Source organism: Bombina bombina, chromosome 3, assembly GCF_027579735.1.
Source record: "Bombina bombina isolate aBomBom1 chromosome 3, aBomBom1.pri, whole genome shotgun sequence".
Classification (NCBI taxonomy): domain Eukaryota; kingdom Metazoa; phylum Chordata; class Amphibia; order Anura; family Bombinatoridae; genus Bombina; species Bombina bombina.
The window spans coordinates 462234268-462251597 of NC_069501.1; the positions used below are offsets into that span (position 1 = coordinate 462234268).

At 37.9% G+C, this 17330-nt stretch overlaps 1 protein-coding gene and 1 long non-coding RNA gene across 2 annotated transcripts in view; one reads left to right on the forward strand and one right to left on the reverse strand.

The window, feature by feature from the left end:
- PIK3C2B (phosphatidylinositol-4-phosphate 3-kinase catalytic subunit type 2 beta) overlaps nucleotides 1–17330 on the forward strand; it is a 315182-nt gene that overhangs the window by 262792 nt on the left and 35060 nt on the right. Inside the window, exons 27-29 of the mRNA XM_053706696.1 lie at nucleotides 4392–4593; nucleotides 7273–7397; nucleotides 16493–16610. Coding sequence (XP_053562671.1) covers nucleotides 4392–4593; nucleotides 7273–7397; nucleotides 16493–16610 — 445 coding nt within the window. The remainder of the gene's footprint in view (nucleotides 1–4391; nucleotides 4594–7272; nucleotides 7398–16492; nucleotides 16611–17330) is intronic.
- Nucleotides 1–17330, reverse strand: part of LOC128653428 (uncharacterized) — a 62823-nt gene that overhangs the window by 14195 nt on the left and 31298 nt on the right. The window contains exon 2 of the long non-coding RNA XR_008401353.1: nucleotides 4363–4579. This is a non-coding gene — a long non-coding RNA (uncharacterized LOC128653428). The remainder of the gene's footprint in view (nucleotides 1–4362; nucleotides 4580–17330) is intronic.

The following is a 17330-nucleotide window of genomic DNA, read 5'->3' on the forward strand; positions in this document are numbered from 1 at the left end:
AGCTGTCGTGACTTTAATAAATAAGCTACTTAACTTCCCTTCAAGGGGCAGACCCTATTCGGGCCTGGTTTGAAGGAGATTATTGCTTATATCACTGGAGGAAAAGGGTCATACCCTTCCTCAGGATAGGAATCAAGGGCCAAAAAAGGTCTAATTTTCGTGCCTTTTAAAACTTCAGGGCAGGTGTGGCATCCACTTCCTCTAAGGCAAAACAAGAGGGAATTTTTGCTCAGTCCAAGGCGGTCTGGAGACAATTGGACCTGGAACAAAGATAAGCAGGCCAAGGAGCCTGCTGCTGCCTCTAAGGCAGCATGAAGGAACGGACCACTATCCGGTAACGGATCCTATAGGGGGCAGACTTTCATTCTTCGCCCGGGCGTGGGCAAGAGATGCCCAGGATCCCTAGGCATTGGAATTTATATCTTCTGGATTTCAAAGATTCCCCCCCAAAAAAAGGGGAGATTTCGCCTTTCACAATTATCTGCAAACCAGATAAAGAAGGAGGCATTCTTACATTGTGTACGAGATCCATCCAGTTCCAAGAGAGGAACAGGGACAGAGTTTTTACTCAAATCTGTTTGTGGTTCCCAAGGTGAGGGAACCTTCAGACCTATTTTTGATCTAAAGATCTTAAACAAGTTCCTCAGAATTCCGTCATTTAAGATGGAAACTATTCGTACCATCTTAACTATGATCCAGGAGAGTCAATAGAGGACTACAATGGATTTGAAGGATGCTTATCCTCACATTGTGATGCATAAAGATCACCTTCGTTTTTCAGGTTTGCCTTTCTAGACAGGCATTACCAGTTTGTAGCTCTTTCCTTTGGGATATCTACAGCCCCAAGAATCTTTATGGAGGTTCTGGGGTCGCTTTGGCGGTCCTTAGGCCGCGGGGCATAGAAGTGGCCCCTTAGTTAGACGACATCCTGATAGAGGCGTCAAACATCCAAATTGCCAAGTCTCATACGGACGTAGTACTGGCATTTCTGAGATCACATGGGTGGAAAGTGAACAAGGAAAGAGTTCTCTATCCCCAATCTCAAGGGTTTCCCTCCTAGGGACTCTGATAGATTCTGTAGAAATGAAAATTTACCTGACGGAGTCCAGGTTGTCAAAGTTTCTAAATTTCTGCCGTGTTTTTCATCCCATCCGCGCCCTTCTGTGGCTCAGTACATGAATGAAATAGGCTTAACAGGTAGCGGCAAGGGACATAGTACCGTTTGCACGTCTACATTTCAGACCGCTGCAACTATGCATGCTCAGTCAGAGGAACGGGGATTACACAGATTTGTCCCCCTGTTGAACCTGGACCAAGAGACCAGAGATTCTCTTCTCTGGTGACTATGTCGGGTCCATCTGTCCAAGGGTATGACCTTCCGCAGGTCAGATGGGACAATTGTTACAATGGATGCCAGCCTTTTAGGTTGGGATGCAGTCTGGAACTCCCTGAAGGCTCAGGGATAGTGGACTTAGGAGGAGATACTCCTTCTAATAAATATTCTGGGAGTGATATTCCATGCTCTTCAGACTTGGCCTCAGTTAGCAACTCTGAGGTACATCATACTCAGTCGGACAATATACACGACTGTGGCTTACATCAGCCATCAAGGGGGAACAGAAGTTCCCTAGTGATGTTAGAAGTCTTACAATAATTCACTGGACACTCTTGTCTATCAGCTATCCATATTCCAGGTGTTGAGAACTGGGAGGTGGATTTTCTAAGTCGTCAGACTTTTCTTCCGGGGGAGTGGGATTTCCTCCAGAGGTCAAGACCAAGCAGGAGAGGGCTTTGGTGTTTTTGACAGCACCTGCGTAGCCAAGCAGGACCTGGTATGCAGATCTGGTGGACATGTCATCCTTTCCATCACGGTCTCTGCTTCTGAGACAGGTCCCTCTACCTCAGGGTCCTTTCAACCATCTAAATAGAATCAATCTGAGATGGACTGCCTGGAGACTGAACGCTTGATGTTATCAAAGCATGGCTTCTCCGAGTCAGTCATTGATACCTTAATACAGACATGAAAGCCTGTCTCTAGGAAAATTGAACATAGATATGGTGTAAATATCTGATTGTTATGAATCCAAGGGTTACTCATGGAGTAAAGCCTGGATTCCCAGGATATTATCTTTTCTACAAGATGTTTTTGAGAAAAGGGTTGTCAGCTAATTCCTTAAAAGGGACAGATTTTTACTCTGTCTATTTTTTTGCACCAGCGTCTGGCAGGTATTCTAGACGTTCAGGCATTTGATCAGGCTTTGGTTAGATCCAAGCCTGTGTTTAAAACTGTTGCTCCACCATGGAGCTTAAACCTGGTTCTTAAGGCTCTTCAAGAAGTTCCGTTTGAACCTTTTTTGTTCCATAGATATCAATCTTTATCTTGGAAAGTTCCTTTTGGGTAGCTATTTCCTCGACTCGTAGAGTCTCCAAGTTATCTGTGTTACAATGTGATTCTCCTTATCTGGTCCTTCGTACGGATAAGGTAGTCCTGCGTACCAACCTGGGTTTTTTCCTATGGTGGTTTTCCTTGAGTGAACATCACTCAAGAGATAGTTGTTCCATGCTTGTATCCTAATCCTTCCTCAAAGAAGGAACGTCTATTACACAATATTGGACGTGGTTTGTGCTTTAAAGTTTTACTTACAAGTTACTACAGTTTTCATCAAACGTTCACCTTGTTTGTTGTCTATTCTGGACAGAGGAGAGGTCAAAAGACTTCAGCAGCCTCTCTGTCTTTTTGGTTAAAAAGCATAATTCATTTAGCTTATGAGACTACTGGACAGCAGCCTCCTGAAGGGATTGCAGCTCATTCTACTAGAGCTGTGGTTTTCACTTGGGCCTTTTTTAAATGTGGCTTCTGTTGAACAGATTTACAAGACGGAGTCTTGGTCTGCGCTTCATACTTTTTCAAATTTAACAAATTTGATACCTTGCTTCTTCGGAGGCTATTTTTGGGAGAAAGGTTTTTTTTTTTTTTTTTGGGTTTTTTTTTTACAGGCAGTGGTAACTTCCGTTTAAGTACCTGCCTTGTCCCTCCCATCATCCGTGTACTTTAGCTTTGGTATTGGTATTCCATAAGTAATGGATGATCCGTGGACTGGATACACTTAACAAGAGAAAACATAATTTATGCTTACCTGATAAATTTATTTCTCTTGTAGTGTATCCAGTCCACGGCCCGCCCTGTCACTTTAAGGCAGGTAATTTTTTCATTTGAACTACAGTCACCACTGCACCCTATGGTTTTTCCTTTCTCTGCATGTTTTCGGTCGAATGACTGAATATGGCAGTTAGGGGAGGAGCTATATAGCAGCTTTGCTGTGGGTGGACTCTTGCAACTTCCTGTTGGGAAGGAGAATATATTCCATAAGTAATGGATGATCCGTGGACTGGATACACTACAAGAGAAATAAATTTATCAGGTAAGCATAAATTATGTTTTTATAATGGCAGTGCCCATTAGAGATGGGTGCGTGAAATTTGTTTAGTGTTCCTTTAAGAAAACGTTATCATAGAAGTCAATTGAAAAGTATCTTAAAATTGCCTGCTATGTCTGAATCATGACATTTTAATTTTGTCTCATATCCCTTTAATGGGTTTACAGTCTGCACTGTAAACCTTTCATGTTAAAAGAATAAAATACTTTGTGTGACCTTTTATCTAAAGAAAACCTCTCTATTTCCATTATTGCTGTTGTGTTTTACATCACAAATTCCAAAGTTGTAAAATGTCATGAGCACCAGATCTATACATACACACACTATATATATATATATATATATATATATATATATATATATATATATATATATATATAGTGTGTGTGTGTGTGTATATATAATAATCTTTTAAACAACTGTGTAAGATGGAAGAGCACTTATAAACATAATGCTACAATATGCACAGATATGTATGTGTAGATTTATTTTACAAAGGAAAACCAGCAGCAGTGTACTCACTCAAACATTCTCACAGAGTACATGCAGACATCTGAAACCTGACCCAGAGAGCATTACCAATAGACCTCCTCTCACATGTTCCGGTCAGGAATTTTTATGACACCTATCCTAAAGAGCCGACAGCAGCCTCATGTAAACAGTGAATCTTTTCTTGTATTATAGATTCACTGTTTACTGTTGCGGTCTCTGCTGCATGTTTCCTCTCTGTCAGACCCCTAGCCCAAACGAGCATTTGAGGGTTGCTGTAAAACTTTTGACTTGCTGTATCTAATAGCAACCCTCAAATGCATATTGTTATATTTTGAATAAACCTAAAATACAATTCATTTCAATAGCTGCCATTCTCTGTATCAGATAACACATTCTGTTGTCTCTCATGGAACCCCAGGACGTTTGACCTCACCTTTTTTATTCTCTGAAACAATGTTGCAGGCTTATTGAGTCTAGCCTGGGATCTGTGGCCACCAAACTAAACTTCTTCATCCACAACCTGGCTCAGATGAAATTCAGTGGCTCAGATGACCGCCTGATGTTGTCTTTTGCTCCGCGGATGTATACGATGAAGGCAGATGGGAGGTTGAGTGATGTCTTCTTGACCCAATACAAGAAGATATTCAGCCCTAATAAAGGATATGTGAGTTATAAACATGCATATGACACTATACACAAAACATACCGTTGTGCGTACATGCACAATCTGAGCTTTCTGCTGTGTTTAAAGCTATTGACTTCCTTTATTTGCTGAGTTTGTTGCGTTTTTTGGCATACATTCTGTCCAATACAATGTCAGATGCCTGTATATCTGATACTATGTTCAAGTAGTGGTAGTCTGAGTCATATACTATACCTATTTATTTGTGTATTTACTGTATGTTTTGGTGCTTAATACTGTATCATATATATTATATTTAAAACGTATGATGGATAGTGATTTCCCAGTCCGGGCACAGGGTTTAAAAAAAACAACATTGAAGTCATTTTCATATATGGATATTCTATATCAGGGATGGCTATCTGGTGGCCCTCTGCACTACTGTTTGTGGCCCCCTGCCAAAAATAAATGAGTTCTTTCATTGATCTTAGCTGTCAGATTTATTAAAGGGACACTGAAGCCAATTTTTTTTCTTTCATGATTCAGATAGAGCATGAAATTGTAAGCAACTTTCTAATTTACTCCTATTATCAATTTTTCTTTGTTTTCTTGCTATCTTTATTTTAAAAGCAGGAATGTAAATCTTAGCAGCCAGCCCATTTTAGGTTCAGCACCATGGGTAGCGCTTGCTTATTGGAGGCTTACATTTACCCACCAATAAGCAAGCATAACCCAGGTTCTCAACCAAAAATGGGCAGGCTCCTATGCATCACATTCCTGCTTTTTAAATAAAGATAGCAAGAAAACGAAGACAAATTGAAAATAGGAGTAAATTAGAAAGTTGCTTACAATTGCATGCTCTATCTGAATCATGAAAGAAAAAAAATTGGGTTTAGTGTCCCTTTAAGCTGCATATGCAGCTTTCCCAGCTATGTAGAGCAGGTTCACATAAGCGAGACTACTGCCACATATTTAAGAAGCGTCTTTTTTTCCTCTCTGCCACCTCAGAAGTGGCGAGATTAATCACCTCGACACTCGCTCGTTGGTTCTAGGTGATTGACATACCATGCTCTATTGCAATTTGTTGCTCCAGAGCAGGGGAGGGATAGCACAAGAATCCGCTTGTGCAATAATACATTTCGCTGTGTGATGGAACATTGCAAGTGGCAATTGCAGGCGAACAGGTTCACTACTTCCCAACCTGTCCACCTGCAGGGATGGTAAATGTAACCTTGTATCACATTTAGTCATGTTCCATAAACTGATGGGTACTTAAAGGGACATAAAAACAACAATAATTATTCTAATTATTCTAATATCCTAGAATATTTAGTTATTACACTGTTGCTTAGGTAGAATTGTGTGTTTGACTGCCACAGAGTGGTTAAACACTGATCCAGAGATAAACATGGCCAGTGATTTACAACTATGTACATATAATGTCCCTGGTGGGCATTTCCACTCAGGAGCTGACTTTAATTATGTGTCTAACACTTTTGTGGGTGTTAGACTCACGGTTATATACAAACGATGGTGCAATATTAAAATGCAGAGTGTACTGCTCTCTGGGTGGAGTGGAATTTTTTTGTCAGTTTTCCAGTATATAATCTGCGTGAAAGAATGTAAAATAAACATTTACACCCACACACACACATACATATATATATATAGTTCCAAAAGGCTCTGCACTTCTTAAACCAACTTAACTTGCAACAACCAATAGTATAGTTTTGCACTTACTGGATTTTCAGTATTTAAAAAATAACTTTTATTCAGTATAAAAGATTAAAATAAGGGAAAGTGGACTTTCCCTTATTTTAATCCTTTATACTGAATAAACGTTATTTTTTTATCTACTGAAAATCCAGTGAGTGTAGTCTTTACTGGAAAACTATATATATATATCTATATCTATATCTATATATATATATATATATATATATATATATATATATATATATATATTTATTATTATTATATTATTATTATTTAGATTGCACTCTCTGGAAACCATTTTCTTAAAACATAACTTTTATTCTTCAAACTAAAAACATATGCTGGGAAGAAAGGAAAAAGCGTAGCTCCAGGTTCAGCATGAACGGCAACTTCCTCCAAATCACAGACGCTGAAGGCAGCGTGTCATGAGAACACCACTGAATTTTCGAGGTGCCAGCCAGGAAAGAGGGCTGAGCGTGCCCACATCAAAAGTAGTAAACAAAGAAGTAAGGCAACACACTAGGGAATCCAATAAAAAGCAACATTTTATTTTGTTTCACCATCAATAAAAAATACACAAACCCACGAACAGGAGGAAAGGGGGCGTGTCTTTGTTAAAAACATATGCTGCCCATAACGCCCATACTTAACTGGTACCTTTCGCATATGGATGAAACACACAGATTGTATATTTGCAAGGACAAATATCCGATATGTGTGTTTAATCCATTTGAGAAAGGTACCAGCTAGGTTCCGAAATGTTATGGGCAGCATATGTTTTTAGCTTGAAGACTAAAAGTTATGTTTTAAGAAAATTGTTTCCAGAGAGTGCGATCTGAATAAGAAACTGTGATTACCTTTGGATCTTATTGGCACCCTGGTATTTGAAGCATTAATGAACAGTGAGTGCAGACTCTCTTCACATATGGAGAGATATATGTGTGTGTGTGTAATATACATTAGTATTGTTTCATATATAAAATATTTCTTCTTCATTCTATGTAGGTGTTTGTCATAAAGGTGGTAAGAGAGGGCAGCCGTGAATCTATTCTAATCCAGAGATCATATGAAGAATTTCAGGAGCTGCACAGCAAACTAAGACTGCTGTTTTCATCCTCACAGCTTCCCAGGTAATAACTAAAGGGACATATTACCGCCAGGGGTGATCAAACTTGGGCCACCAGAGGTTTTGGAACTACATTTCCCATGATGCTCAGCCAGCTTAAAGTGTCTGAGCATCATGGTAAATGCAGTTTCAAAATATCTGAAGGGCCAAGGTTGATCACCCCTGCAAGAAAATCACTTTATGTAAGAAAATATCACATTAAAGTGAAGGTCAATTTTCATGTGAAAGTGCCCGTTTTTTAAACAAACTATTAAAAACAGGGTCACTTTCATTCATGAAAATTGACATGGCACCATATTTTAAAAATACTTACCTTCTTCTTCTGAAACGCCGGATCGCCGCTCTGAAAAGATGCCTGCTTCTTCCTGGTTTACTTACCCAGCAATGACGAAACCGGCTTCCTCCAATCACGGTGTTGCCTAAGGCAATGATTACCCCAGGGGGGAAGCCGTGATTGGAGGATGCCGGAATCATCATTGCTGACGTATGAAGAGAATTGTGACGGGCTTGTGAAGCACTGGGGCGGCTTCAAGAAGAAAAGGTAAGTATATTTTAAGAAAACGGTTGAAATGTCAATTTTCATGAATTAAAGTGCCCTTGTTTTTAATAGTTTTTTTTAAAAAACTGGGCACTTTCACATGAAAATTGATCTTCACTTTAATATCTCTATGTAAACAAAGATATTTTACCTCAAAAATGTCCACATCCCATTGCAGAGGAACTTTAAACATCTAATGTGTACAGGCAACGTTACTCTCCAACAAGGTCACAGTAAAGCAAAGTGTGAACTCTGCACCAATGATACTGATTAGCAGTTTTTTGTTTGTTTTTTGCAAATGCACCAAAGTAACCACTGTCCAATAAATCATTAGTATTTGTTAAATTAAAAAAATGTACTGTACTATCAAAACTAAACATTTTAAAGTACAGTAGCAAAACAATACAAGTTAGAACTGGAAATCTGAAGCCACTTGGCAGGTAGCTAAATCTGAGCAGTCTGAATATCTTTGCCTTCACCCCCTAATTACATTTTTCATTAGTTCATTTCACATATTAAAGCAAACTTGTCAGATTAAACTTGTAAAGTACCAGGTTACAATCGGAGCCAAAGCTTAACCAACCCATTCTGATGTAAGGCAAAGGGTGAGGTTAGGACGCAGTTTAATATGATCTCTTAGTGAATTTGCACTGCTGCCAAGTTATCTGCATTTATATTAAAATGTAAATTACACTCTATAAAAGCAAATATAGAAAATGCCACTCCTGTATGCTGTATTCAGGGTGTTCTCTGTGCTGTACAGCTGAAACATGTGTGCTCTGTAGAGATAATGATCTATACCTGCAGACTGATTTAATATTCATTAAACTCCTAAAGCAAAGCTTTCCAAACTTTTCATGTTGGTGACACACTTTTTAGACTTACTTACTTTGTACTAGCAAACAGGAGATTAAAGGGACACTAAACCCAAATGTTTCCGTTCATAATTCATATAGAGCATGCCATTTTAAGCAACTTTCTAATTTACTCCTATTATCAATTTTTCTTCGTTCTCTTGCTATCTTTATTTAAAAAAACAGGAATGTGATGCATAGGAGCCAGTCCATTTTTGGTTGAGAACCTGGGTTATGCTTGCTTATTGGTGGGTAAATGTAAGCCTCCAATAAGTAAGCACTATCCATGGTGCTGAACCTAAAATGGGCTGGCTGCTAAGATTTACATTCCTGGTTTTAAAATAAAGATAGCAAGAGAACGAAGAAAAATTGATAATAGAAGTAAATTAGAAAGTTGCTTAAAATGTAATTCTCTATCTGAATCACGAAAGAAAAAATTTGGGTTCAGTGTCCCTTTAAACTAACTTGTTTTAAGAGATACGGACCCATACATACATTATATAATATGAAATGTATTTACAACTAACAGTATGTATGTGCAAGAATTTGAAAAAAAGTTTAAAAACACCAATAGCAATTAACTATTTTAATGGGATGTATGAGGTTGATAGGATGAACACAGTTTCTGAATATTTGGTGGAATATTAGATAAAGACACTCGCATTTCATCATCAAGCATTTTTAAGCTTCCACTTCTTATCCATATATCAGGAGCAGCGATGCACTACTGGGAGCTAGCTGCAAAAAAGAAAAACGCTTTGACTTCTGACTTCAGCTTAGCGTTTAAGCTTCCGCCCTCAGAGCTCTGCAAGTCAGACTGACTACTGCCCGCGCTGCAAACACACTGCTGTCCCACTCACTGACTACACGTGCAGTCAGGAGCCAATGTGCCGTCAGTCGCCAATGGGAATAGTTTCAGTTCCCGCTGAGCTGCGCCAATAGGTTAGAATGATCTGTGACCCACTAGGTATCAATCACGTGTCAACCACGTGATATGCGTAGCAGGCAGGCGGAAAGTCGGAAACCTAAAAAAAATTTAAATTAAAAAAAAATTGTGCTGAAGCAGGGACACACCTACACACTGCCGCCGACACACTAATGTGTCACGCCACACAGTTTGGAAAGCACTGTCCTAAAGTGACATTCTTTAGCTTTAGTGTAAACATTGTGGGGGGTTTTCTCACTCTCCCTAGAGTCCAAAAAGCAAAATCTGCAACAAAGGTTTTCAAGCCAGATATTGATTTGCAGGTTGTGGAATTTGCTTTTTTGTCTCTCTAGGGAGTGATGGACAAAGATTTTTTTACATTAAAGCAAGAGGTGTCATTTTAAAGGGACATTCTACTATTATTAGCATCTAAATGTGTTAAATGTAAATGGAAGCATCCCCCCCTAATTCTAACAGCAATCATGGTATCCAAAAGCCTTTGATATGCAGATATATGCATGAGCACATCAAGCTGCACATTCTGCAGAAATGCCTGTCAGTCATCTCAACCAGTGATACTAGTACCTCTGAGCGTACCTGCAGCATTGGCAAGAGGTACTCCAGCACTTTTTTAAATTATTTATTTCCATGATGGTACAAACACTAACAGGCCAGATTCTTATTCCCTGCCTGGCTGATTAGCTGCTCACTTACTGTGACTAACTCATTTGTTATCAGGTACATAAATCCTTAGACTCTGGCTAGTGACATTTTTGAACTGGAGTTTAGAAATGCTGATATAAAACGTACCACGGGGACAATGTCTGGTAAAATGTATATCACTGTGAAACACGGTCAGAAACATGTGCCAGATATAGGCAAGGAAAATATACCACAGTGAATTCTGCCAGGTAAAATCTTCTATACCCAAATATGTCACAATGAATTGAGCCTGATGAGCTGCATATGTGATGACGTTAGAAGCACAAATGTGGTATTGTGATTATTACTTACTCATAAAATAGCAAACAAAAAGAAACAGTTCTCCAAATATAAAGTCAAAATGCTGGGTACATGTAAACTGTAAACAATGGATCAAAGTGTGTAGAGATTATAGGCGATCAGTTCTCACTGTGCCTGACTCACCACTCCAAGGACGCTTGCAAAACCCAAACCGGCGGGGCACTGTGGCAAGTAGCCAACCCTACCCCTTGCACTCCGGTTCTTCGAGTCTGGCTGCGATCACAATGCTCCTCTGCGAATAACGCCGTACTTTCTATGAGGCTACATAAAACATGTGATTGTTGCTTCCGGGTGACGTCATCGACCAAACACTTGTTGGCTAACAGTGATATATACGCCTGCTCCGTCCGTCTTAATATCTTCAATGGATCCAGGATAGAACAGTCGCCCAATGCTGTTAGGTAGTATAAAGGATAGGAGGGCTCCTTTCCATTCTACGTAAAGTGAATAATAAATAATCCTGGACAAACCACCTCTTCGTAAACGATAAAACCAAGGCTTTAGTATGTTCAAATTAAACAAGAGGATTAGCTTGAGGGAAGATACCTTTCTCTCTGAATCTGTGTTTCTACAAGATAGACTGCAAACTCGTGGCTATAATGAGAATGTTATCAGACATGCTCTTAAGGATACACAAAAGAAAGAAGTAACCTCTTAAAATACAGCAATTGGTCCCATATAAATAGGGGGAGAGAGGAGAAGAGACCCACCTTTGTGACAAAATATTCAATGCAATCCTATCAAATATGTAATATCATTAAAAAATATCTACCTATTCTATATGGAGATGATTTACTTAAAAATATAGTCAAGGATGGTTGTAGATTCATTTACAGGAAGAATTTGACTCTGGGGAATATGGTTTCACCGAGCCAATTGTGAAATCCTGTGAGATCCTGTGAGCCAGAGTTCTAGGCTTAGACATAATGAAACACATAAATGTGGAAAAAATTGTAAGGCATGTGAGGTCATCAAGGTGGGCACTCATTTTACATCTTATGTGACCAATCAATCTTTTAATACTAGAGGCTGTATAAATTGCTCAACGACTTTCATGATATACCTCATTGGTTGCACGTATCATAAAATACAGTACGTGGGTATGACTACTCGTGATGTTCGTGCAAGGATACAGGAACACCTGGGGTACATCAGGAATGGTATTCGTTGTTCAGAATTGGCCAGACACTTCATTGAGGTTCATAATGGGAATGTGTGCAATTTTTAATGGAATGCAATAGAGGCCATAAGATGCCCTCCTATGGGTAGAGATATATGGCCCATTTTAGCCAGGCAAGAGGTCTATTGGATAAACAAAATGTGCACACTTGTACCTAATGGCTTCAATGCAGAAAACAATGTCATTCATTTCTGGGTATGAAGTGTATTTTCTGATTTATCAATGTGTGACAAATAGATGAATTATGAATCTATATTTCCTGGGTATGATGTTGAACACTAATGAGTACCTTGGTATATAAATACAGATAAGTAGATGTGGGCTGATTATGTAAGTTACACTGCACTAATATGTACCAGGGTATTTATATATTGCCTTTTTTTGTTTACTTTCTATGGAGCAAAAGGATCTATTGCTTTGATTCATTGGTGTCAATGTTTATACTTATGCAGTGGAGCCTGTATCAATTTATAAAATAGATTTGTAGCCAGAATAATATATGTTCATCCTAGTATCTTAACTAACATGTTGCTATTTGACACACCCTGTATAAGTATATGTATATACTGTATATGAGTTTGTATATGTATTTAACCATGATTTTAATTTATCTTACGGAATGAATGAAATTGAGTTCTTCCTCAGCTATGCATTAAATGGGTTAACACTGTTTTCATCATAAGGGGGAGGGAAAGGGGGGGGTCTTTATCCACCAATGGGTAACTTATGTATAGTTTAAATAAGTGTGACACCTGTAAGAATTTATGGCCTATTATTACGGCTACGCATTGCCGAAACGCGTAAGACCGTTTCTACTCTCTTTCCTCACTATGCCATGGTACCCATGTACTTTTTAATTTGAACATAATAAAGCCTTACTCATATTATACTTTTTTTTCTAATCTAACACAATATTAAAGAACTATGTGTGTTCGGTGTTTTCTTTATAAGTTGATTTTTATTTTATTTTTTCAAAGATTTGCTGCATTTACATTCAGTTAAACTGCATTTTAAAATAAAATCCTGAAAAATATATCTGTAACGAATTTGTTATCGTCTAGGACAGTGTTTATTAATTTTGGGGTGTGCACATGTTTTGATAATGTACTGTGAGTGATTGTGTATGAGTAACATTTTTCTGTATTCTGCTTAAAGGGATATGAAACCCAAACATTTTCTTTTATGATTCAGATAGAGCTTGCAATCTTAAACAACTTTCTAATTTACTTCTATTATCAAAATTTCTATGTTCTCTTGGTATCTTTTGTTGAAAAGCAGGGACTTAAGCTTAGGAGACGGCCCATTTCTGAAGCACTATATGGCAGCAGTTTTGCTACAATGTGATCCATTTTCAAGAGCACTAGAGGGCAGCACTATTTCCTGTCATGTAGTGCTCCAGATGCCTACCTAGGTATCTCTTCAACACATTAGCAAATCTGATAATAGAAGTAAATTGGAAACTTTTTTAAAAATTTGTATACTCTGTCTGAATCACAAACGTAAATTTTTGGGCTTCATATCCTTTTAATGTAAGGTAGGCACACAGCTAATTTTATACCTTTTTTAAATGCGTGGGCGTTGCTCACCCCCACATGCAGGGGAGAAGTCTACATGGAAGGTACCTGGCGTTAGACAAGGAGTCTAATCATTAGTGATAAGCAATGGCAACACAAGTTGAATTTACTTAAAGGGACATTAAACACTTTGAGATGGTAATATAAAATGATAAATCATATATATAAAAAAAGTCTGCAATATATTTTCATTATTTATGTCGTCCCCTTTTCCTAGAATTTCATTCTGAAATTTAGATTTTTTTTAATTCCTGTTAGAAATGGAAGTGCAGAACACTGTTATATTCCACACAGCCATTGGCTGCACACTCTAGTGACCTATTTATAACTGTCTATAATTGGCCACAGCAGAGAAGGTAACCTAAGTTACAACATGTCATCTCTCATTGTTTTATAGACACTAAAACTTTACACTTATTTTGTCAATATTTAAAGGGACACTAAACCCACATTTTTTCTTTCATGATTTAGATAGAGCATGCAATTTTCTAATTTACTACTATTATCAAATTTTCTTTGTTTTCTTGCTATATTTATTAGAAAATGCAGGAATGTAAGGTAAGGAGCCGGCCCATTTTTGGTTCAGCACCTGGATAGAGCTTGCTGATTGCTTTGCTACATTTAGCCACCAATCAGGAAGCGCTACCCAGGTTCTGAACCAAAATGGGCCGGCTCTTAAGCTTTCATTCCTGCCTATTTAAATAAAGATGGCAAGAGCAAAAAAGAAAATTGATAATAGGAGTAAATTAGAAAGTTTCTTAAAATTTCATGCTCTATCTGAATCATGAAAGAAAAATTTTTGGTTTAGTATCCCTTTCAACTAATGAAACTTTAAAAAATCTTTTCTTTGAATGCATCACTCCATCTAACAGCTTTGCGTTTAATAGAAAAGTCAAAATTAAACTTGCATGATTCCGATAGAGTATGGCTCTTTAAGACAATTTTAAATTAATTTCTATTTTCAAATGTAGTTTGTTCTGTTGGTATCCATTGTTGAAAAATAATTTGTACAAATCCTACACTAGTGGGAGCTAACTGGCAATTGGAGCCTGCACACATTTGTCTCTTGTCATTGGCTGACTAGATGCGTTCAGCTAGAACTCAGTATTGCATTACTGCTCCTTCATCAAAGGATATCAAGCGAATTAAACAAATTTAATAGAAGTAAATTGGAAAGTTGCTTAAAATTGGATGTTCTATCTGACTCCTGACTGTTCACTTGGTATTTTGATGTATAATATGTGTATGTGTGTGTGTGTGTGTGTATGTGTGTATGTATATATATATATATATATATATATATATATATATATATATACATATATACACAAAACACGGAATGGGACTGCACTCTGACTGGACTGGGTACACATCCTATGACCCTGCAACATGCTCAGCCCTGGGTGCTGCTGGCACTCACAGGAAGCTGTGCTGTCCCCAGAGCCACAAGCAGTTAACCCCAGACAGGTCTGGGTGCAAAGCCCATAGGGAAAATTACAAAACAAATTAATACAACACACAGAGAAAGTCTAGCACTCACTTACAAGCTCTCAGCTAAGATTAAAAGCAAAAATGGAAGGGTTAGTTACCGCATTGGCCAAATGGGACAAGCCCAGGTACCTTGACGAGGTACCTGGGCTTGTCCCATTTGGCCAATGCGGTAACTAACCCTTCCATTTTTGCTTTTAATCTTAGCTGAGAGCTTTTAAGTGAGTGCTGGACTTTCTCTGTGTGTTATATATATATATATATATATATATATATATATATATATATATATATATATATTTATTTATATATACAGGTGGCCCTCGTTTTACAACGGTTTAATTTACACCGTTTCAGAATAACAACCTTTTTTTCCAGTCATGTGACTGCTATTGAAAAGCATTGAGAAGCAGTGCATTTATTAAAATAGCCAGTAGATGGAGTTGTCTGCTTGTGTTGCCGCAAAGCCAAGCAAGCTGAAATTAATCAATTTAACCAGACCTGAGCTATCAAGCAGATTTCAAAGGAACAAGATCTTCCTGTCTATAAATCAGTCCAGATTGGAATGCATAGAAAGAACTGTTTGCCGAAAAATGCAAGTGAAGTCTGTGTAGTGTGATTATTTTATTAGGTTTATAATGCTGTTTAGCAAATGTTTTGTTCATTTAACTTAGTTTAATTATATATTCTGTGTTGTGTGATTATTTTATTAGGTTTATAATGCTGTTTAGCATTTAAAGTCTTCATTTCAAAGCTTTAAAAATAATGTATTAGGTGTTACTTATGACAATTTTGAGAGGGGCCTGGAACCTACTCCCTCACTTCCCATTGACTTACAATATAAACTGGGTTTCAAATTACAATGGTTTCAATTTACAACCATTCCTTCTGGAACCTAACCCCGGAGTAAACTGAGGGCTACCTGTGTATATATATATATATATATATATATATATATATATATATATATATATATATATATATATATTAGAAAAATTGATAATATAAGTACATTATAAAGAGAGATAGCAGAGATGTTCCAATGGTTACTGTATCTGAGGGATTCTGGGTTAAGGGTGAATATTGTCATTAGTATGCAGTTTTTTCAAACACATGCCTGTGTATATATGTGAGAATGTGTGTATGGTTTTGTTCAAATTCTTTTAAATTGTAAAAGGCTTTGGTATGCTGATAAATAGGTGTCTTTGACATGCTATACTGATCTTACTTCCTGGTAGAAAAATATTTAGTCTGTTGATTATAGTCGAGTTCTTTTCATGTGTCTTAGTTATTGTAAATTGAATTGAAAAGCCATTAACTGATTTGCATTTTTTGTGGTATTTAAATAAAACCACAAACCTCCAGTAATCGTGCAGTGTGATCTGTAAAATTACACCAGAAATGACTATATGGGAAATTACATGTATTTTCCATCTGTGAGTCATTAGCTAAGTAATATATATATCAGTGAATACAAACGCTTTTATTTCCTGTATTGTTTTCAAATTTTTCCACAGCTTCCCAAGCAGATTTGTGATTGGACGATCTCGGGGAGAAGCAGCAGCAGAAAGACGTAAAGAAGAACTGAATGGATATGTCTGGCATTTAATTCACGCAGCCCCTGAGGTGGCTGAGGTGAGATGTATTCCTTATATGTATATAAGTACAGGTTTGTTTAAATCAGAATTCTGTGTGTAAAATTATAATTGGTTTATATATGTACTGTATGTTTAATTATGTGCGTTATGTTAAAACGATTTTAAAGGGATACTAAACCTAAATTTCTTTCCAAAGGCAGGGAGAGTCCACGACTTCATTCCTTTCTGTTGGGAAATACAACACCTGGCCACCAGGAGGAGGCAAAGACACCCCAGCCAAAGGCTTAAATATCCCTTCCACTTCCCCCATCCCTCCAGTCATTCTTTGACTTTAGTCACTAGAGCATGTTCCGATCCACAAGGATCATTTTCAGTTGCCTTTTTAGATCAGCACTTCCAGTTCATAGGACTTCCGTTTGGCTTAGCTAATGCCCCCAGGATATTTACAAAGATTCTGGGTGCTCTACTAGCTGTGGCCAGAACCCAAGTCAGGTCTGGACTCTATCATTTCTACTGTTACTGGGGGGGAAAGGTGCTTTCCTTCCGCAGGATTAGAAGTACAGACCTAAGGAACCACAGTCCTCTAATTTTCGTTCCTTTCATTCGGACAAGTCCCAGAGAAACCAATCATCCTCCAAGCCCGAGCAGCCCAAGATTACCTGGAAGCCTGCTCAGTCCTGGAACAAGTCCAAACAGACTAAGAAGCCTGCAGATAACAAATCTGCATGAAGGGGCGGCCCCCGATCCGGGATTGGAT